This window comes from Passer montanus, unplaced genomic scaffold (assembly GCF_014805655.1).
Source record: "Passer montanus isolate IOZ18808 unplaced genomic scaffold, ASM1480565v1 scaffold35, whole genome shotgun sequence".
In the NCBI taxonomy this organism is placed as follows: domain Eukaryota; kingdom Metazoa; phylum Chordata; class Aves; order Passeriformes; family Passeridae; genus Passer; species Passer montanus.
In genome coordinates, this window is record NW_024368263.1 from 8,934,005 (window position 1) to 8,954,925 (window position 20,921).

Consider the following 20,921-nt stretch of genomic DNA (forward strand, 5'->3'; position numbering starts at 1 on the left):
TTACGCCTGGGGAAAATATCCATTCACTATACAAATACCGCAGGACTTTCCACATCGGAAACCCCTTAGAAAATGACAAGTGACAAACCTTTAATTGCCTGTCTGACACCCGGCTGAACATGCCAACCCATAGCAGCAAACTCAAAAACAAAAAAAGGAATAAAAGGTAGAACTTGAATCCTAATGGTACATAACCAGGGTCTGCACGGACTAGGGGTCTTCTAACCCCTGTCCACCAAAGATTCCAGTAAATTACCCACAGGATGTGTCTTTGGGAAGCAAACCCCAGTGGGAACCATGCACTCAACCCCCCAGCTGTTGGGTGAGCCAAGATCCCAGAACACCAAGTGAGAAAGGGGCTGGGGAGGAAATGTAGTGAGATGGCCAGAAAAAAAAATCCTGGATTATCATTTTCACCATCCTTAGACCTTTGGAATTGAACCAGCTGGTGAGCAAAAGGCACAATAGCAAGTGGTGACAGCAGAGTCCTGTGCTGCTAGAGGGGACATGCCTGGGAAGGCCGGGTGATGGAGGGGCTGCCCGCTGTTGGGACACGTGCCCCCTTTGCCCGAGCAGGAGGCAGGCCCTCCAGGGAGAAACCCGTGGGACAGAGGCTCTGCAGAGGGCAGCCAGCCCAGAGCTGCTGTGAAGTGCAGCCAGCACTTCACCTGCTGTCACAGCCCCACCCTTGGGGCCTGGCCCCTCCTTGGAGCATCTTCAGATGATTTTCTCCCCCTTGGAGAAACCAATCCACACATCCTCTTGCTGCAGACAAGAGCATCCCTGCCTGGCCAGCTTCCCCTCGGGGGGCATTGCTCAGCAGGGCTCTGCACGACAGCAGGTGTCCCACTGGGGACCAGGACACCTCTCCCCACTGGTGTCACCGTGTCCCCAAGACCCTGTGACCACCCTGCTTTGCATAGGCACAAACCTGTGGTGGCAGCAGTGCCACGGACAAGGCTGAGATAAGGACGGTCCAAAAGGCACATTGTTATCAGTTTGGATTCGCAAAGGCCCAGTAGCAAATGTTTGGTGTGTGGCTGAGCGCGTCACCCCACGCTCCCAGAGCCCTTGGTTCTTCTCCCAAAGCACTGGCACCCCTGGCACACGGGCACAGCACACACCCTGCTTGCTGCTGACACGGCCAATGCTTCCCTGGGGCTCGTTTGGCAAAGTTACAGTAGAAGGTAAACTGCACAGACTGTGACATTTTGGCATCACCTGAGAGTGACCCCACTGCCAGGCAGTGGCAGCAGCCACGACCGTGGGGGGCTGCAGCCTCAGGGGGTCACGAGCACCTGCACCCCACTTTGGTCCAAGCACCCACACTCCTGTGAGTGGCACTGCCTGGGACAAAGGGAAACGCCTGCCCTGGTGCCAGCTCAGTCACCTGGGGACCCCCTAAGCAGTGACCTGCTGGTCAGGTGGAGGCATCAGAACCATGCAGGGAGGGGCAGCTGCCAGCTGTTATCGCCTCCGAGAAAAGGACTCAGCATCCACAGAACGAAAATGACCTCGAATGCTACTAAACTCTGCCTGAACTGCTGCTAATTTTGGCTTCTAGGAGGAATCTGCAGCAGGGAAAACACTGCAGTGGAAAAGCCATTAGTGGGTGCCATTGCAAGCGAAAAGGAGCACCCCAGCTGCTGGGATGGCCAGGGGAAGGTGAATGGCTGCTCTGGTTCCTTGAGGAACAGCAGCTTGTGGGACCCACTGGTCTTAGCCCTTCTCCCTCTCCGCTCCCTTCCCACCACTCCAAACTACCGGTGCAGGTGGCCTTGACCAGCTACTGAGCATTCTGGAGAAAACCATGAACGATCAGCGTGGGTCTAACCCAGCGAGCAGCAGTCCTGGGTGTCCTGGCAGCCCCAGCACCAACCCACCTGCTGCTGGAAGGGTTCACATGTTCTGCAAGGCTTAAAAAATATTCCCCAGCTCAGACCCTGTGAGTGCCTGGAACCTGCTGAGCAGGAGGTGGAGATGCTGGCAATGCCAGGATGAGGCACAGGAGTGGTGTGGAGGTTCCCTGGGCTGCCCAGAAATTCATGTTCTTCTGGAAGTCAAGTCACTGCAGAGAAGCCGGTGGATCCTGCTGGCTTTCAAGGCAGGACTTTCCTCCAGCAGAAAGGAAACACCCTCCAAAAAAAAGCACCTCTGCCACCTGTTCTGTTAGTGGCATCCAGGACTTATCTACCTTAGACTGGGGTTATTTCCCTCCCTCACGAAAAAAAAAAATCCTTAAGAAAAAATGTAAACAATGTTTCCCTATCAATTGGAAACCCCAACAGAAACGCTGTGGGTTTCCCATCATTGGAAATGACCTTGCCCAGGGGGGTGGCTGGGCTCAGTGTACCCTGAAAAACCCCCGAATGCAGCTGCCCCCCACAACCCTGAGGGCTGGGAGCAGCAGCTGCCTCATTTGGATTGACTTGCAGTTCCCCATGGCTCACAGACAGATCCACAGGAAGCCCAGAAGAGACTCTCCCAGGTGTAAGACTGTCCCATGGCAGCTCCACACCCCCGTGGCCAGGGAGCTGCAGCCCTTGGCATTTGCTGTTTCAAAGCACAGAGACCTGCAGGCAGTGAAGCCTGGCTCGAAACCGGCCAGCCTGACACCCCGGCAGCCCCAGTGCCCCCAGAGCATGGCATCGACCACCCCCACATGGGGCACGGCTCCAGAAGAGGATGGAGAGAAGCCAGGGAGGAAATCCAGGAGCTGCTGGCAGTTTGGAGCGGGTTTCACTGTGTTATTGGTCCAGCCTGTCCAGACAGAAGTTCCAGCAGGTCTCAGGAGGGCTCTGCGTTCGCTTTGAAGAAAAAACACCTGATGGAGGAGCTGGGCAAAGGTGAGGGTGAGGCTGAAGGGCTCTCTCCCTCCTCTTAGGCTCCTGGGCTCAGTATTGCCGCAGGTTGAAAAACCCGACGCTGGTGGGGGACTCCTTGACCGTCACTGTGATCAGGTTAGCGGTGACATCGGTGACAAAGACGTGCTCAATCAGGCTGCGGGTGGGTTTCCAGTCCTGGCTGGTCTGGATGGAGACAGACATGTTCTGACCCACACCTGGGAGGGACGCTGAATCCCGGTCCGAATCCGAGCTGCTGTCCTCGCCTGTGCTCGCTTCGGCCAGGGCGGAGGCTTTGCGGCTCTCTGAGGCCGCGTGTCCCTCTGGAGCGCCCGCTGAGCCACCTTTGGCCGAGTCCCTGTCACCTGCCCGGTGTGTCTGCTTCTTGCTCTTGCCTCCGTCCCCCCCTGGCAGTGCAGCAGCACCGGCAGCGTTCAGCCCGGCCCCTGTCACACCAGCCTTGGCACTGCCAGCACCCTTGGCACCCGCACCGGCCGTGCTGCCAGCGGAGCCCTTGGCCAGGGAGCCGCAGAGGTGCCGGGGCAGGCTGCTCCCGCCGGCCGCGCTCGGCCCGTTTTTGACACTCTGCAGGTTCAGAGCCTGCAGGTTCAGCTCCTGGCTGGAGGCTGCCTGGCTGCTGGCCCCAGATGAGCTCGACGGTGCCTTGCTGCCGTTGGGCAGCAGCTGGCCTCCAGCAGCAAACCCCGATTTCTGGTCCCCTCCAGCGCTGCTGCCGGAAGCCTTTGCAGTTTTGGGTCCCTGTGTGTTCAGTCCCAGCTCCCCAGAGCCTTTCTGGCTCCTCATTTTCAAGTCCAGCCCTAAGCTGCCCTTACTGGCTGCCTGTGCCTTCAGCGCCAGCCTGCCCAGGGCCGAGCTTTCGGCTGCGCTCTGGCTTTGGGACATCCTGTTCATGTAGTGCACGATGGAGCTCTGCCAGCTGATGGCCTGGCTGGGGCTCGCCGAGCCGCTCTTCATCATGTTGGGCAGGTTCTCCACTGAGGAGCCCCCTGAGCTGAGCCCAGCCAAGGCGCCCGGTGGATCCTTCAGCATAGCCATGCCTGAGCCCTGCGCGCTGTGCTGGGGCTGCAGCTTCCCCACCAGCTTGGCACTGCCCCCCACCTCCTTCCGGGACGTTTTCAGCACCTTTGTCAGGTTCACAGTCCTTCGAGCTGCTTTCTGCTCTGGAGGAAGAGGTTTCCGGCCACGCTTCTTCCTGGAAGCGTCTTTCATGTCGGGCTTGGCCACCAGGATCTGAGCTTTCTTCTGCGGCACCGGGTGCGTCTCCCTGCCACGGGGACCTCTCTTTGCTTCCAGATCACTCTCGTCCTCTTCCTCGGAGGAGGAGGAAGAGGAGGATGTGGAGGAAGAGGAGCTGCTTGACTTAGTGTTTGTAGGCATCTCTGGTTCCTGCAAAGCAACAGAGACGGGGAGAGTTAACAGCAGTGACCGAGGAATGGTTATGGGCACTACAAACCCTCCAGGGTGGCCTGGCCAGGGGCCTCAGACACGGCCAGCTTCTCTCTCTGTGTAGCTGATCTTCCGGAGTCCATCAGCTGACGGGATGAGTTGTGTGCTTGAGGCCACCCCCAAACCCCGGTGCCCTCCAAGGCCAGAACCCCTCCAGAGCTGCCCCAGCACTGCTGGGACTCACCACGTTCTTCCTGGGCCTGCCCCGGGGCCGCTTGCCCCTCTTCCGATTCTGCACTTCTTTCTCGTGTTCCCTGCAGGAAACAAGGATTAAGGACAATGTTTGTGGGGAAGAAAAAACATCTGGGGAAACTGAGGCAGCCAGGTAGTGACAGGACAGCATCCCAGTCTGCACCAGCAACATCCCCGCAGCTTCCAGCACTCGGTGATTGACCACGTGGGGTTACCCATCGTAAACCTGTGCCTTTTCCAGGTGAGATTTGCCATTTCTCTGGCACAAGAGGATCAGGCAAAGGGAAGGGTCTGTCCCCAGCCCTGCTAAGCCTTGCTTTGGTTATGCCCCTGCTGTGCTGAGCTTCCATGCTGGGTGTGGGAGAGACAAAGGCATTCCCTGGAAGCTCAGTGAGTCCCCTCCTCTGCTGGACTCCCTCCACCTCTCCTGCATCTCCTGCCCTGGCCACGGTGGCCCAGGCTGGGATGTTTCAGGTCACAGGATCGTTTCCTAGTTCTGTTTAAATGGATGGTGTTTAGATGTAACATCCAGCTGATTAAACACCATCCTGTCTACATCCAACACCAGATCCTATTCTTGAATGAAATGGATCCAGAAACCAGTTATAATTGAATCCTCTCATAAACTTTAATGATTTTTATTACTACTATGTCAAAGTACTTGGCAGCACTATGTCTGCCATGGCCAGCTGGCTACCCCTCTGCTCCGTGAGTGATTCCTGGGGTGCAGGGCTGTGGAACCATTGCTGTTCTCAGCCTGGCTCCAGGCAGGAGCACGCACCTGACAGGACAGACACCATTTTGTTCTGCCATCCAGGTGGTTCAGCCTGGAGAAGGCTCTAGGGAGACCTCAAGAGCATCTTCCAGTACTTAAAGAGGCTCCAAGAGAGCTGGAGAGGCACTCTGGACAAGCGCCTAGAGTGACAGGACACAGGGAACGGCTTCCAGCTGACTGAGGGCAGGGTTAGATGGGATATTAAGAAGAAATTCTTCCCTGTGAGGGTGGTAAGGCCCTGGCACAGGCTGCCCAAAGAAGCTGTGGCTGCCCCATCCATGGTGATGTCTAAGGCCAGGCTGGACAGGACTTGGAGCCACTGGGATAGTGGAAATGATGGGGTGGATCGGGAAGAGCTTTAAGATCCTTCTAAATCCAAACCATTCTCTACCATTTTCTCCCAGATATTATTTCCCTCACCCTCCACAAGTTCACTTTAATGCCTCACAAGCCCAGGCACCATCTCCCCCCAGGGGTCTGCAGCTGTCCCCCAAGCACAGCCAAGGTCCCTGAGCCCTGGATGGGGACAGGGAGCCCCAGGTCCGTGCCCCATTCCCCCGGTGCACCCGGAGGCCACAAACCCTCGGGGTCTGTCTGGCCAGGGCAGAGCCGCCCTAGGTAGACCTGGACCGACCGTGACTCCGGGGACAAACAAAAGGGCCTGGCCACAAAGGGCCCCGCCAGCTCCAGGCTGTTGTTTCCAACGGCTTCCACCACACGTGCAGCCAATTAGAAGTTAATTGACTTTACAGTTTGCTTAGAAACATTTAGAGTTTGCTCACTTCTTTTGGAAAGCCAGCAGCAGCCGTGGGTCCAGGATGTTCTCCTCAGGCTCCCAGCTGTTGTGCCTGCAACAGAGGACACGGACCGGCTGAGAGCAGGGGGCCGGACCCCCCGCGCCGTTCCGGCACCCACGGGGCACCGGGGGCTTCCCCCAGGGCCACCCGGGCCTGGCACGGACCGGGGCATGCCGGTACCGGGGGCCGGCACAGCCGGGGGGCGGGCAGGGGAGAGGGGCCGGGGGAGGGAGATCGGCAAGGGGGCGGCCACGCCGCCGCGGGGCGAGGCGAGCCCCGCGCATCCCGGGGGAGCTCCGGTTTCAGCACAGCGGGCGAGGGGCCGGCACAGCCGGGGGGTGCGGCGACTCCGGGGGGGCTGCACCGGCCCGGGAGGGGGGAGCGGAGCCCCACGCGGTGGCGGGGAGGGCCCGGCCGCGGCCGCGCTTATTTGTAAACAAAAGGAGCGGCACGACCCAAACAAAAGCGGCCGGGCGGGCGGTACCCGCGCCCCGCACCGCACGCCGCTCCGCACCGCATGGTTCCGCGATCCGCGCCCCGCACCGCCCCGCGCCCCGCACCGCCCCGCTCACTTGGAGGACCAGCCTCGCCACTTGACCAGGTACTCCAGCTTGCCCTGCGGAGAGAGACGCGAGAGGGGCGTTAGCGGCGGCGGGGGGCGCGGGGAGAGCGGGGGTGCGGGGGCGGCGGGTCCCACCTTGCGGAGCCGCTTGCTGAGGATGCACTCGGCGGCGAAGACCTGCTCTCCCACGCTGCTCAGCTCCTCCATGGCCCCGGCCCCGCGCACACCCCCGCGCACTCACACACAAGGGGAGCCCCCGGGCGCGCCCCCGACGGCGGCCGCGCGCGCTCCGACCCCCCCAGATCCACGCGCGCCCCCCGGCACAATACGGCGGAGGGGCGGGCGGGGGGTCCCCAAATTCCCCGCCGGCCAATGGGGAGCGAGGGGCGGGGCGATCCGGCGTGGGGGGTGGGGGGAGGCATTGTCTGTGTGCGACCCCTCCTCTTCCTCCCGCGCGGGGGCGGCCGCAGCCCGGCCGGAGCGGGGACAATGGGGTGGCCCGGCCCGGGGCTTTGTTTGCCCAGGCGGCGCAGGGGGCTTCCCCGGCCGGCCCCCGGGGGGATCCCCCCGCTCCGACCCCGCGAGGGGTTCCCGCTGCGAGGAGCCGGGCTCCGAGTCCCCCGCCCGGGGTCCTTCCTGGGGACAAAGCACCCTGGGGCCGGGGCAGCCAGCGCCGGTCCCCGCCGGGCCGGAACAGGCGGCAGCGGCACCGGCACGTTTCAGTCCTAAAACAGTTGATTATAATAGAATAAAAGATTTCCTGGGGGCTGGGCCGGTTGTGGCCCTCGCGCGGTGCCGGCTCGCAGCTCGGTACCGCCCGGCCCACGATCCCTCCCGAGCCGCGCTACCGGGGGTGCGGCGGCACCGACCGCGCCGGCACCGCACGCACCGGGGCGTGCGGGGCTGCGTGAGGAGCTGCTGCACGGCGGTTGTGCGCTGTGGGCGTGGAAGGATGAAATATGGTGCTTTACAGGCATGGAAGAAGATGAGTCAGCACCTCAGGGAGTTCGCCGCCGCGGGCCCGGAGCCTGCCGTTAACCGTGCGGGAGCCGCGGGGATATGAATTGCCGTCGCCCCGGCGCCTGGGTGCCCGCGGCGCGCAGGGACTGAGCAGGAGCCGGACGGGCCATGGGGTGTCCTGCGTGGGGCCTCGCCCGCACCCCGGGCACTGCCGTCTCCGGTAAGCGATGCCGGGTTTAGCGAGGCCGGGTTTAGCGAGGCCGGGTTTAGCGGTGCCGGGTTTAGCAATGCCGGGTTTAGCGGTGCTGGGTCATTTGGAGCGGCAGCGGGTGCGTTGGCTGTCCCCGCTGCGGGGGGAATGTCACCGCGGGGGACCCTCTGAAGGAGGCAATGAGAGGCTGGAGCCAGGAGCGGGGCTGCTCGGGCACCGCGGGGTGTGGTGGGTCCAAGCCAGGGGGGCTGTCCTGGGTCGGGCGCTGTCACCTTTCATTGTTTTCTTTGACAATCACCGTGGCCGGTCGCTGATGAGCTGTAGGAGCGGTTTTTTAGCCGAAGGTGACACAGAATTGTAACAGCGCCCCACTTTTTGTTTGAGTTCATTTACCTTCTGCCAGCTCGGCTCTTTGTGTGCGACACCTCTGAGATTTTAGAAGCCCTGTGTGACCTCCCCTCGCCGTGTGCCTGAGCCGTGCACAGCCATCCCAAGGGATGAGGAGCCCTGGGGCTCTCCTGACTGCAGGGATTCGCCTCTCAGAGACGACCCCTGTTGGGAATGAGCCCTGGTTCGGGTGATGCTGGGTGAGCTCCTCTCCCAGCCGCCCCTCCGCGCTGCTGTTCCTGAGCTCCCCACGAGGATGCAGGGCTGGGGTCGCTGTTCTCTGCCTTCCCGGGGCCAGGAAGGGGAGGCCGTGTGAGTGGAGAGGCTCCATCCGCCGGCGGCTGGGCTCCGAGGGGCTGGGCTCAGAAGTGGGAGCAGCCCTGGACGTTTGTGTTTCCTTAGGGACCACAGCGTTTGTGGGGCTGTGCCATCAGCACTGTCCCTGGTCCCTTGTGGGGACTCTGAATGATCCCCAATGCTGCTCATGCCACACGTCCTGTTCCTGGTGAGCGTGGAAAGGACCGTGCTGCTCCCTGGGCTGGAAATCTCCTTTCTCCTCCCAGGGGTTGATTAAAAACTGGTCCTGGGCAGTCCCTGGGCTGCCGTGGGCTCTGTGCCTTTTACCCCTGGCGGAGTGGGGTACCTCAGGCCTTCTGGGTTGGCCTGTTCCCTCCTGGTCAGTCAGAGGAGACCATCCCAGCCCTGGAGCTTCCCTGGGCACTGCTGGTGGGAGCCCCCACTGGGGCTGCCCCCGCTGGGGCTGCTCACTGGGGTGGGATGAGATGCCCCCCTGCTGCTGCCACAGCTGTGGCTCCACCTGAGTGCCTTTTCCATGAATTCAGTGTTTCCCATCCCTGACAGGGACTTCACCTTTCTGGAGAAAGTCAGCAACACGCACTGGAGAACTTGGCCCCATGCTCCCACCAAGCAAAGTGACAGCAGGGCCAATAAATTCACCAATCACCATGAAAACTGTCATAATCTTAAAAATGAGAGTCAGACCCCTGAACTAATCTGATGGAACATGATTTTGTAGCTTTTCCCAAGCAGGCCAGGCATCCCAGGAATGCCGTGTGTCCTGTGTTGTGTCTGTAGCAGGGGCTGTCAGGCTGAAGTGGGGATTTGGTGTTGGAGGAAGGGATGGGGATGATCCGAGTCCCCTTTGCGTGTTGAGGGGGAAAGGGCTGTGCTGCTCCCCAGACTGGAAATCTTTTTAAACTGGGGTTTACTGGGAACTAGTTCAGGTCACCCCTGAGGTGCTGTGGGCTCTCTGCCCACCCTGCCAGGCTCAGTGAAGGACACGGCCGCTTTCCAGGGCCTTGTGGAGCCCTGGCCTGGTAGGTGCGGGGTGGGGGTCAAGGTCCGGGGGGATCCGGGCCGTGGGGGTTCCCACAGGGTCTCTGTGTTGGTGCTGGGCCCCCCAAAGCAGGTGCATTGCAGGGGTGCCCCGTTCCCTCTGGGACCCCCATGCCGGGGGGGCCTGAGGGGGTGCGGGATGTCCCTGACCCCAGAGGGTGAGGCTGGGGCCACTCCAGGGAACAGCCGGGCCATGGTGGCCATGTTTGTTGTGGGCAAATGGTGGCTGTTTTTCCCAAGGCATCAGCCAATCAAAGCACAGAGATCTGCATCTCATTTGGGTACTGCAGCATGGAGCTGTGCGGCTTCCCAGGATGGGGTGGCCGGGGACCGCCTCGTGTCCGGGTCCTGTGGCCCTGTGCGGGAGTCAGAGGGGCGCGTGCCACCCCCGAGCAGGCGTTTTGGGAGGCAGCAGTGTCCCCACACACTGCGTGCCATAAATAAATAAATACGTGTCCTTGTATGTTTGTTGTTATGTTCCCATCCCGGAGCGGCTGGGACCCCTGGGCAGCGAGCAGCTTCCCAGTGCAGGAAAAAGAAAAGGAAGCAAATGGTGTGGAAATGCATGGCAAATTGGGATGCAATACACAGCGGGGCTCTCCCTGCTGCGTGACCCCCAGCCCGGGGAGGGGGGCGGGGGGGAATGAATTACGGGAGGGCAGGAGGAGACGCGGGATCCGGCAGAGGCTGTGTCCGGGTAGGGCCAGGCTGGGCTTTGGCCTTTGTCACCGGGAAATGTTTGCTGAAAATGTCCCACATTGCCCATGCACGAGGTGTGAGGAGCAGCGGGAAGGGCTGGGAAAGGCTCCAAGGACGTGCAAAATGCGACAGTTTGGGGTTTTCCTTGGAAGAGGCTGAGCTGGAGGTGGCTCCTGGCTGGGGAGTAGGAGCTGGTTTAGGTTCCATGTGTCTGTGGGATTGAAACTCGCACCCAGAGCGGGGAGGATCCATCTCATCCGTCTGGCCTGGGACATGGAAGCATCCCCCAGCCCGGGCACGTAGTCAGGGCCGGGAGGGGATGGTGACATTCCGGTGCGTGTCGTGATCTCCAGGGCATCCCTTGGAGCATCCCTGCGCGGGCGGTGCAGCCGGAGCTGCAGAGGGTGCTGGGAGGGTGTTCCCAGGCTTTGTCTCTCGGGACGAGGAGCGGATCCCTGGCCGGGGCAGCCGCCGGGGCTCCGGAAGGCCCCGGGGCAGCGGCCGGCGCTGGGCGGGGGGCTGGCGGCTGCGGCGCCGCGGCTTTGGGGAGATGCTCCGGGCCGGGCTTCCACCGCGAGCCGCTTCCCCCGCCCGTGCCGGGAGCTCGGGGGAGCTGAGCGCGGCTCGGGAGCCCTCGGCCGCCGGCTGCCGGTACTGCACGGGACACCGGGACACTGGGAGGGACACCGGGACACCGGTACTGCACCGGGACATTGGGACACCAGCAGGGCGGGAGGCAGCGGGACACGGGTGCGGGGGGATGGAGGAACAGGACCAGCTCTTGGGCCAGGGAGGGGATCCCCCAGCTCCCGCGTGCTCGGGAGCCCAGGGCTGGGGCATGGTCCGTGCTGGAAATGCGGCCGCAGCGAGTACCGTGACCAGCGTGCTGCCTCCAGCCACCCCGAGTGGGAGCAGCCCCAGCGAGCTGTGCCTGGTGGCAATCCCTGGGACTGGAGGGCAAGGGAAACCCCCCTGCAGGGATGTGTCAGGGGTCAGCCTTTCTCCAGGATGGTCCCTTCCTCACCATGGATTTTTCTGGCAGAGCTCTGTCTCGCCCAAATGCTGCTGGTTGAGTCAGGAGCTCAGTTCCTGCTCCCAGCTGAGGGAAGATCAGCTCTCAGATGAGGTTGGTCACTACAAACTCCATGTTCCCTGTGTGGGTCTGGGAACCAGACTGGGACCAATCCTCTGAGCACTGTGGCTCTCCAGTACTTAAAGGCTTATAAAAAAGGGAGAGTGGCAATTTAAATGGGCAGAGAGTGATAGGACAGGAAATTGGTTTTAAATTTCCACAGGAGAAATTTAGGTTAAATGTTAGGAGGAAATTCTTCCCTGTGGGGTGGGCAGCCCTGGCACAGGGTGCCCAGAGCAGCTGTGGCTGCCCCTGGATCCCTGGCAGTGCCCAAGGACAGGGTGGACACTGGGGCTTGGACGCCCTGGGACAGCTGGAGGTGTCCCTGCCATGGCAGGGGTGGCACTGGATGGGCTTTGAGGTCCCTTCCAGCCAAAGCCATTCCATGGGTTTGTGATCCTGCTGTGTGCCTGCTGGGCATGAGGACGGTCAGAGCCTGGTACCAGCGGGTTCTGAGCTCTGCCAGGATCTCCAGGGTACCAGCAGAGCTGGCTGCCCCTGCCCGTGGCGGTGCTGACCTGCCGGGGGAGCCCCAAGGTCACCAGCAGGAGAGCTGGGGAGGTTTTTGCACACTCTCATCATTAATACCATTTTCAACGGCGTGCACAGCGCTGGCCACGCTCCCCTTTCAGAGCCTCCCTGCTGCTGCTGCTGCCCTGACCCCCACCCCAGCACCGCTTCAAGCCAAACATTTTCTTCCTGTTTTTCTGAGGGTGCGGCTCTTGTTTCATCTCGTTGGGTGAAGCCGATGCAGTGAGAGAGTCTCTATGGCAACAGATGTTTATCGAGCCCCTGAGATGAGGCACAGGGCTGGGGAAAGCACCACAGCATCTGGGAGGGGTCTGGGGGTGCTGGAATGCCACGCTGGGAGGGCTGGAGTGGGGGCTGCAGGATGGGGGGGTCTTGCTCCCTGTCCCCTGGACCCCAGCCTGGCTGAAGGACCCTGGGCTGCTTCCTGCAGAGGGAGGTTTGGATTTGGACAGGGGCTTTTGTCTCAGCCCTGCTGGGGAGAGCTCCTGGAGCCTGGCACAACCGGCCCAGGCTTTGCCAGCCCCTGGCTCAGGATCACAGGGCTGTTTGCTGTGAGCTGGGGGTCCTGGCCCTCGCACTGCCACATTCCCTGTCTCTCCAAAGACATCAACGCCCCTCCCAGCACTCCCAGGAGCGGACTCGGCTGCCGCTGGGGCAGGTCTCAGCCATGGAGCAGAGCAGCCAGGCCCATCCCGCCTGCAGCTTTGCTGCTCAGGGCTGCACAGGGGGCATTTCCCAGGTTTGGCCACAGCCACAAAGCACACAAGGACAAGCAGGGTGGTGCTGGTCGGGCTCTTGGGGCAGGAGCTGGAAGTGCTGAGTGACTTTGGGATGCTTCCGAGGCTTTGGGGGTGCCGTGGCCAGCAGGGACAAAGGGAGCTCTGTGTCCTCGGCAGGTCCGGGCTGAGTGGCTCCACCCTGGGTGGGGCCTGGCACCTTTCAGGAGAGGCTCCCAGCACGCTCGGAACACATTTTAATTAGATTAGACACTCATTATGTATCAGCTGTCTCTGCTCCAAACCGACCCTGGAGCTGTCCTGCCTCCTGCATTTGGGGTGATGCAAACACGGGGTGACCGTGTCAGGCTGGATGGGCAGCAGTGCCACCTCCCACAGCAGTGCATCCCGGTGTCCCACAAAGCCTGGGGGAGGCATCTCCTCCGGGGACTGAGGCATGCTGGAGGAGCGTGGGTCAGTCATTTAGAGAGGTTTTGGGAATTCTGTCCCTTTCCCTGAGCCTGGGACTCAGGTTGTCTTTGTGAGCCGTGTCCTTCCCCATGTGTGCTGGTAGAGTTGCCTGGAGCTTGGGGGCTGCCAGGACAGGAGAGCACGGTGCTGCTGCTGCTTGTTTCAGGTCTCTGCAGCCTGTGGGTGCCAGGGAATTGGAGCAGGAGTTACTTGTTCTGGTGGTTCCCTGGACAAATTTGCGCTGTGAGGGAAAAGGACAAATTCTGGTCTGGCAGCCACACACAGCCACGTGCCGGGCCACGAACAGTGAAGGATTCACCCCTCGTGGTTGCTCATGGCCCAGACCTGGCTGCACACAGAGGAGAGAGGGGACAGGGCAGGGGCTGTGCCAGGGTCCAAGAGGGTGCCCCCCTTCTCTTCAGCCCAGCCCATGCCCTGGGTGGTGCCAATGCTGACCCGGGGCAGGACAAACTCAGAGTCCTGTCTGAGGTGTCAAGCCCGTGCAGGGAGCGGTTTCGGGGGGCTCCACAGACCGGGGACACCCGAGGAGACCACCCCAAACGGGGCACGGTTTGCCGGGGTGCTTGCCCCCTCCCGGGGGTCCGTGGGGTCGGGTACCTGATTGTGGTTAGAAAACTCCTCCCCGGCATCCCAGAACGACAGCGAGGCCCAGCATCAGCGGCAGCTTCTCGGCGGGGTGGAGAGAAGGACCGGAACCTGCCGTGCCCAGAGCGGGGTGAGTGCCAGCCCTGCCCCGGGGCCGGCACCCACCGGTGACTGTCACCTCCTGCCACCCGTTCCGCTCCCTCCACCCGGCCGGGAGCAGCTCCGCCCCGGTGCCACGGTGACCTCTGCCCGGTTACCGAGCGCGGGGCCGAGCGCGGTGGGGGGGGCACGGCCCGGTGCCCGGAGCCGCCGGGCGGTGGCGGGAGCGGCGGCGGCCGCCAGGTGTCGCTGTTCCCGCGGGAATCCCGGCGGAGCGGAGCGCTCCCGGTGCCCGGTGCCGCTCCCGGTGCCCGGTGCCCTTCCCGGTGCCGCTCCCGGCGCCGCTCCCGGTGCCGCTCCCTGTGCCCGGTGCCGCTCCCGGTGCCACTCCCGGTGCACTCCCGGTGCCTATTGCCGCCCCCGGTGCCGTTCCCAGTGCACTCCCGGTGTCCATTGCCACTCCCGGTGCACTCCCTGTGCCTATTGCCGCCCCCGGTGCTGCTCCCCGTGCCATTGCCACTTCTGGTGCCTGTTGCTGTTCCTAGTGCCCACTGTCACTGCCTGCTGCCACTCCCCCTGCCCCCCATGACTCCCGCTGCTCACCATTGCTGCCATTGCCGTTGCCATTCTCATTGCCATTGCCATCATTGCCATTGCCACCATTACCATTGCCATTGCCATTGCCGCCATTGCCATTGCCATTGCCACCATTGCCATTGCCATCGCCACCATTGCCATTACCATTGCCGTTGCCATCGCCACCATTACCATTGCCATTGCCATTGTCATTGCCATTGCCACCATCGCCATTGCCATCGCCACCATTGCCATTGCCATTGCCATTGCCATTGCCATTGCCATTGCCATCGTCCGTGTCTTCTCTCAGCATGGGCTTGGTGACCTCCAGGGAGCCATCGTGGGGCTCGGGGGTGATGCCCAGCAGCTCGCAGAGGAGCGCGTAGACATTGACGCTTTCGAAGGGCTCCACCTCCAGCCCCTTCTTGAAGGCCGGTCCCACGGCACGGAAGATGGTTTTCATGTTCATGGCCTCGTTGTCAAAACCGTGTTCCCCTTTGTTGAACTGGACCTTGTACCTCTGGAGGGGAGAGCAGGAATGTGACCACCCCAGCCCCACTGCCCCCGCACGCCCCACCTCTCCCACCTCCTGCACTGTGCTCTGCAGCCCTGGGCTTTCGTGGTCTGCTCAGTTCCTTTCAGTTTTGGGAGTTGATCTGTTGGTGCTAAACTCTGCAGAATCCAGAGGTGCCTCCAGACATGGCTCTCAAGCAACTACATCGTGCAGGTTCCCTCCCTAAACGTCGGCACAGCCAAATTTTTTTGTACTGAGGAGCTTCCAATGCGAAGCCAGATTCCAGGCCTGCTCTTGATGCTGGGCCTTCCCTTAGGTCAGGCTAGGATATTCTGCAATGGATGTTCTGCAATGGATATCCTGCTTTGGATATTCTGCATTGGATGTTCTGCAATGGATATCCTGCTTTGGATATTCTGCATTGGATGTTCTGCAATGGATATTCTGCATTCATGCAGCTCCTACTCCACGGTTTCTGGATACTTTCTCTTCTCAACAGCAGAGAAGATCTTTAACACAAAGAGCTGGAATTTATATCTCTAAACTCTGCAGAATCCAGAGGTGCCTCCAGACATGGCTCTCAAGCAACTACATCGTGCAGGTTCCCTCCCTAAACGTCGGCACAGCCAAATTTTTTTGTACTGAGGAGCTTCCAATGCGAAGCTGCCTGCTGCTCTTGATGCTGGGCCTTCCCTTAGGTCAGGCTAGGATATTCTGCAATGGATGTTCTGCAATGGATATCCTGCTTTGGATATTCTGCATTGGATGTTCTGCAATGGATATTCTGCATTCATGCAGCTCCTACTCCACGGTTTCTGGATACTTTCTCTTCTCAACAGCAGAGAAGATCTTTAACACAAAGAGCTGGAATTTATATCTGTGTGTATGGAGACCAATCAACACAAAGGCCTAAAGCTGGGAGGGTGCTGGGGTGGGAGGGGAGGAGTGAGAGGCACGTCCCAAAGGACAGCTTGGATATTCTGCAATGGATATTTTGCATTCATGCAGCTCCTACTCCAAGGTTTCTGGATACTTTCTCTTCTCAACAGCAGAGAAGATCTTTAACACAAAGAGCTGGAATTTATATCTGTGTGTATGGAGACCAATCAACACAAAGGCCTAAAGCTGGGAGGGTGCTGGGGTGGGAGGGGAGGAGTGAGAGGCACGTCCCAAAGGACAGCAGGACATGCCTGAGTGTACACCTTACCCCATGGATCACGTAGCCTGGATCGCTGTACAGCAAAAGCGGGGTGATCCGGGAATGGTTGGCGTAGTGGAACCTCTTTGGAAACTCTTCCTTCTTGTAAACGTGCAGCTTTGGGTGGGCGTTTTTCAGGACTGAGTACACGTGCTCTAGTCTCCCTTCCTTTGGCACCAGGAGTCCATTTGGTCCATAATCTAGGAGTTCGAAGTCGATGTCTTTGAAGGTGAAGTTGCTGACGGTGCGGAGGTGAATCTCGTCGGTTTTCAGGACGGTCTCCATGCCGTGGTCGGATGTGATGATGAGGTTGAGGGTTGACTCCAGGCCGCTTTCCCGGATACGCTGCCTCAAGTAGCCGACGGTTCTGTCCACCTGCTTGATCATGTTTTTCCTCTGTGTGGATTCGGGGCCGAACTTGTGTCCCGAGGAGTCTGGCTCCCCAAAGTAGAGCGTGATGAAGTCGAGGTTGTCCACTGTGAACCATTCCATGACGGTGTCGATGCTCTGCCTCCAGTTGGTTTCGTTGCTGTAGTTGAACAATGCGGGTTCCACCAACTTCTTGTACACTTCTTGCCCTTGGTATTTCGCTTTGGTTCCAGGGAAGTGGATAGAGCCTGTCTTCAAACCCTGTGAGTGGAGGCATTCCATAAACTCACCTGAACTCTCTCGGCAGCATCCTTCCATCTGTCAGTGCAGCCACCTCCTAACATGATTAGTTCATTCAGTCCCCAATGTCTACTTCTGCCTCTAATGAGGTTTTCTTGCTCATTGCCAATTAAAAGTGATTAATTGAAAGCACTGCCCTTGCACCTGGTCCCTTCACTGTGTTTTAACACCAGTTAAAACTTTGGAACCAGTGACCCATTTGCACCTTGCATGGGCCCTCCACCTCTTGACCATCAAGACATTAAGGTGTGTTTTATTGGAGTCAGAGGAGCCAATTGTCAGGCAAATGTGGGCAAAGGTCTTGGGCTGGGGTTCGTGTCCTGCCTCAAAGCCAGATTCCAGGCCTGCTGGGCTTGCTGCAGTTCCAGGGGAGTGGCCCCTGTCGCTGCCCCCACCCAGCTGCCCTGGATGTGCCCCGGGCTGTGTGGGGCTCCCAGGCTCAGGATGCTCCCCGAGGAACTGGCTGAGGCTTCTTTGAACAGGAGCAGGATAACCTGCTTTATTAATGTCTTAATAAAGCTGAAATGCATCTATTATTTTTTGCTATTTTTAGTAGAATGTTCATAATTATTCCTGCCAGAGTCTGGGGATTTCAGTTTTTTGCTGGTCTAATTAGCCTGACGTTCATAGGGAGGCTGGGATCTCACGGCCACTAGGGATCCTGGCTTGCCTGTAGCTTTTCCCGGGGGATGGCAGGTTGGATGGGTCTGTGCAGGGTCTGTGTGTGTGAGGAGGTGCCACACTTGCCTGTCTCTGGGCAGTGATCCAGATGGGGAGGCTGCCGTTGTCCCACCAGCTGCTTATGCCTTGTGTGGTGTAGTAGGGCAGTTTCACTCCTGTTTTGGTGTTGAACCACATGTTATGGATCACCCCGTGGTTCTCCAGGTACCGCCCTGTGGGAGAGATGAGAGGAGGGGGTGAGCCAGGCTGTGCTGGGGGGTCTCACCCCCACACTGGGTGTAGGGCAGAGGGGACCTTTGGCCTCCCCTTCCTACCCTTGCCCTCTCCCAGGTGGGGTCCCAGGGCAGGGAGGGAGATGCTGGGGCACTGCTGCTTCCCTTGTGGGTTAGTTGGTGTCTGGTGGGTCTCACCTGGACCCAGACCCAACCTGCAGTGGTTGCTGCCCTCTGGGCACGGGCAGGTTCCCCTTATCCTGGGTGTATCTAACCACAAGGTGTTTCACTTTTGCTGTTGCTCGCAGTCTGCGAGGTCAGTGAGCAGAAGTTTCCGTTAGAAGGGAGGGATGCACTTTGACTCCTACATTTTGTGCTATTTTTGTTTTTCTGGTCCTGAAGACTGTGCAGTCCCTTCTGCATGACATCCCCATCCTCCCTCGTATTGACGCTGCCTCCCTGCTTTTGCCCATCAGCAGATTTCATTAGCATGCTCCACTCTTTCATGCCAAGGTTATTAATTAAAATCTTAAATAAGATTGGCTCCAAAATCGATTCTTCAGGAATTCCCCTGGTGCCCTCCCTCCAGCTTGACAATCTCCTCTCAGCATCCACTCTGTCCTCCTCCCGTAGCCTCTCACTTCCCCACATTACAGATTTTGTGCTAATCTTCATCTTCTCCATCTTAACTAATGATTTCCCATGTGGCACTGTATCAAATGCACTACTGAAGTCCAGAAAGATTAAATTTAGAGCATCTCCCTTGTTTAAAAAATAATTTATCTTATCAAAGGAGGCTATTGAGTTGGTCTGGTGCTATTTACCTTTGATAAATACAGGTTCAGTTCATGGAATCCCAGAATGGTTGGAGTTGGGAGGGAACTGAAAAACCATCCCGTTCCACCTCTCTGCCACGGGCAGGGACACCTTCCACCGGACCAGGCTGACTCCAAGCCCCGTCCATCCTGGCCTCGGACATTTCCATGGATGGAGAAATCTGTGCCTCACCACCCTCACAGGGAGGAATTTCTTTGGGTCTGGTTTAAATCTACCATTTCTGCATCTCTTGCCTGCCTGCTTTGAGGCTCTGTGTGCTGCAGGGTCAGGATGGTCTGGGTGCCTCCTCACCTCGTGTCCTTCACTGGCCCCTAAGCCCTGACCCTGTGTGGTTGTGTTTGAGGGTCCCAGGACAAGGGAAGAAATGAGAATCTTCTCTCCATGTTTCAGAAGGCTGATTTATTATTTTATGACATTATATTAAAATGCTATACTAAAAAGAATAAATAAAGGAAAGCATCAGAGGGCTAGAAAAGAATGGAACGGAATGAAATCATAACAAAAGCTCATGACTCTCAGAGTCCACAAGCTGGACCATGGTTGGTCATTAAGTGGAAACAATGCAGATGGACCAGTCAAAGATGCACCTGTTGCATTCCACAGCAGCAGATAATTATTGTTTTTCTTTTCCTCTGAGGTTTCTCAGCTCCTCAGGAGAAAAATCCTAGCCAAGGGATTTTTCATACAATACGACAGTGACAACCCTGCCCTTCCCAGCCCCTGTGCGGCACTCACCGGTCAGCAGCGTGAAGTGGCAGGGGCTGGTGAGGGTGATGAAGGCAGGAGTCATGTACTTGGCCTTCACCCCGTCCGCAGCCATGGTGTCCAGGTTGGGGGTGTCCACGTCCTGGTCGTAGTTCCAGCGAAAGCCGTCGAAGGACACCAGGAGGAGCTTGCTGCGGTTGGGCGCCTGCTGCAGGGGGATGCATCTTCCCAAGGACAGGGCAGCAAAGAGCAGCCCCAGTGACAGGAGCATCTTCAAGCCCTTGAGCTGGAACAGCCCAGGTGTCCGGAGAGCTCGCATTAATACGTGCAGGGTGGGACCAAGTTCAGTCCTTATCTAATCCTGCAGTTGCTGATCGCGTGTGTGGCTTCAGCCAGCATTTGCTATCAGGACAAGTGTCTGTTGTTTGTCTCTCTAAGGTAGATTATCTTAAAGTTCTTTCTGGGTCAAACACCAAATCTGCGTCTTCCGTCAGTGGCGGTGGTGCTGTTCTGGTGCGTGTGACCAGGGAGGTTCCTGGTGTGGTGGGAGGCTGGGACCCTGCCTCCACAGCCCCCCCCGTCCCTCTCAGCCCCCTGAGGTGCCCTGTCCCCACTCCTGGCTCTCGGTGCCCTGCTCTGTGCTCAGCCTCAGAAGGCAGCTCACGCCCCAGGACTGCTTGTCCACCTTGAGATGGAGGCTCAGGGAGGGGCTTGGATTTACCCACAGCTTTCCAGTGTGGCTTTGTTGAGCTGCTCACTGCAGAAGGAGGCTTTTCCTTGGATCCTGACCAGGCATCAACCCTGGAGATGCTCCTGAGGGTGAGCCCAGCTCTGAAGCCCCGTGTCCCACTGTGCTCTGCTGCTCTCCACGGGTGACCCTCTGCTTGTTCACTGCTGAGCTTCGCTGTATCAGCATCCCACCCTATCAATATCTGCTGGTTTATGGCTTCTCTGGGCTTTAATCATTGCTGACGACTCGTTTCTCAGAAAAACTGAGTTTAAGGCTTTTGCAGAGTTATGTAACAGAGGTTGCCTTGGTTGCCTGGGCTCTGAACTCACAACCTTTATGTCTTTGCTGATCTTCCTCTGCTCAGGTTGCAGATTTATTCCTCGGTGCTTTGCTTCCTAACTGCCAGCCGCCCTCTCCTCAGCAAGCAGAGCTGTCTCCACCTGGTTTTCCCTGCCCTGTCTGGGGTCATTCCTTGATGTTTCTCCCCATGACTGGGCTGGGTAGATGAGTTTTAGGCACATGGGTTTGTTCTTCCTGGATGGAATGACAGCCTCTTTGTAGTCCTGAGCATCTCAAGTATTCCCACCTGCACTGATTTGTCAGGGGGCGTTGGTGTCTCTTCCAGTGTGGGTGTTTCCCTGGTGTGACATGGGACAATCCTGCAAGGACACTGCCAGAGCACCAAGGGATCCCAGCAGGGACCTCAGGGCTGACACCAGCTGGGAGTGCAGCCTTGGGCATTTGCAGGCAGTGAAATGCTGGGGTGGATCCTGCCCTGAGCCCCCAGCCCTGCGATCCCAGCCCTGAGCCATCCCTCCTGCTCTCGGAGGGCTGGACTGACAGCACCCCAGCCCTGGTGTCTGCCAGCCCACACTGCACTCCTCAGCTCGGTGTGCCTCTCTGCCAGCCCAGCACCTTCTCTGCCAGCCCAGCACTGATGTTTACTCAAGGAAGTGTTTTTTATCTGCGTGTGTTGCCCTGAGTTCAATACAGTC

General features: G+C 59.1%; 3 protein-coding genes across 7 annotated transcripts in view; 1 reads left to right on the forward strand and 2 right to left on the reverse strand.

Annotated features, from left to right (window-relative positions):
- Positions 1 to 2,742: 2,742 nt before the first annotated feature.
- On the reverse strand, positions 2,743 to 6,862 carry LOC120505510 (chromobox protein homolog 2-like). The gene is made up of 5 exons (XM_039716122.1): positions 6,772 to 6,862; positions 6,647 to 6,690; positions 6,060 to 6,125; positions 4,495 to 4,564; positions 2,743 to 4,250 (listed from the first exon to the last, which is right to left on the reverse strand). Exons 1-5 carry the CDS (start codon positions 6,841 to 6,843, stop codon positions 2,895 to 2,897), a joined length of 1,608 nt encoding a protein of 535 aa, XP_039572056.1. The 5' UTR covers positions 6,844 to 6,862; the 3' UTR covers positions 2,743 to 2,894.
- Positions 6,863 to 7,532: 670 nt separating this feature from the next.
- RBFOX3 (RNA binding fox-1 homolog 3) overlaps positions 7,533 to 20,921 on the forward strand; it is a 136,589-nt gene continuing 123,200 nt past the window's right edge. For 2 of the 5 annotated variants that reach the window (XM_039716133.1, XM_039716134.1), the window contains exon 1: positions 7,536 to 7,816. The gene's annotated coding sequence lies outside the window, so the exon portion shown is untranslated. Of the gene's footprint in view, positions 7,817 to 20,921 lie in introns of all 5 variants that reach the window. The other 3 variants (XM_039716131.1, XM_039716127.1, XM_039716132.1) reach the window with 3 other exon arrangements.
- Positions 10,553 to 19,515, reverse strand: ENPP7 (ectonucleotide pyrophosphatase/phosphodiesterase 7). The gene is made up of 5 exons (XM_039716218.1): positions 19,227 to 19,515; positions 17,509 to 17,654; positions 16,102 to 16,722; positions 14,408 to 14,900; positions 10,553 to 10,923 (listed from the first exon to the last, which is right to left on the reverse strand). The coding sequence occupies exons 1-5, from the start codon at positions 19,513 to 19,515 to the stop codon at positions 10,553 to 10,555; spliced, it is 1,920 nt and encodes a 639-aa protein (XP_039572152.1).

Excerpts from the sequence above, each read along its gene's own strand:
- ENPP7 (XM_039716218.1), bottom strand. The coding sequence starts at position 19,515 with ATGCGAGCTCTCCGGACACCTGGGCTGTTCCAGCTCAAGGGCTTGAAG. Across the intron at positions 14,901-16,101 it reads CAGGCTACGTGATCCATGGG|AGGTACAAGGTCCAGTTCAA; the intron begins GTAAGGTGTACA and ends TCTCCCCTCCAG. Across the intron at positions 10,924-14,407 it reads CAACGGCAATGGCAGCAATG|TGTCCCGGTGTCCCGTGCAG; the intron begins GTGAGCAGCGGG and ends TGTCCCTCCCAG.
- LOC120505510 (XM_039716122.1), bottom strand. The coding sequence starts at position 6,843 with ATGGAGGAGCTGAGCAGCGTGGGAGAGCAGGTCTTCGCCGCCGAGTGC. Across the intron at positions 6,126-6,646 it reads TGGCGAGGCTGGTCCTCCAA|GCACAACAGCTGGGAGCCTG; the intron begins GTGAGCGGGGCG and ends CCTCTGTTGCAG. Across the intron at positions 4,565-6,059 it reads CTGCTGGCTTTCCAAAAGAA|GGAACACGAGAAAGAAGTGC; the intron begins GTGAGCAAACTC and ends TGTTTCCTGCAG.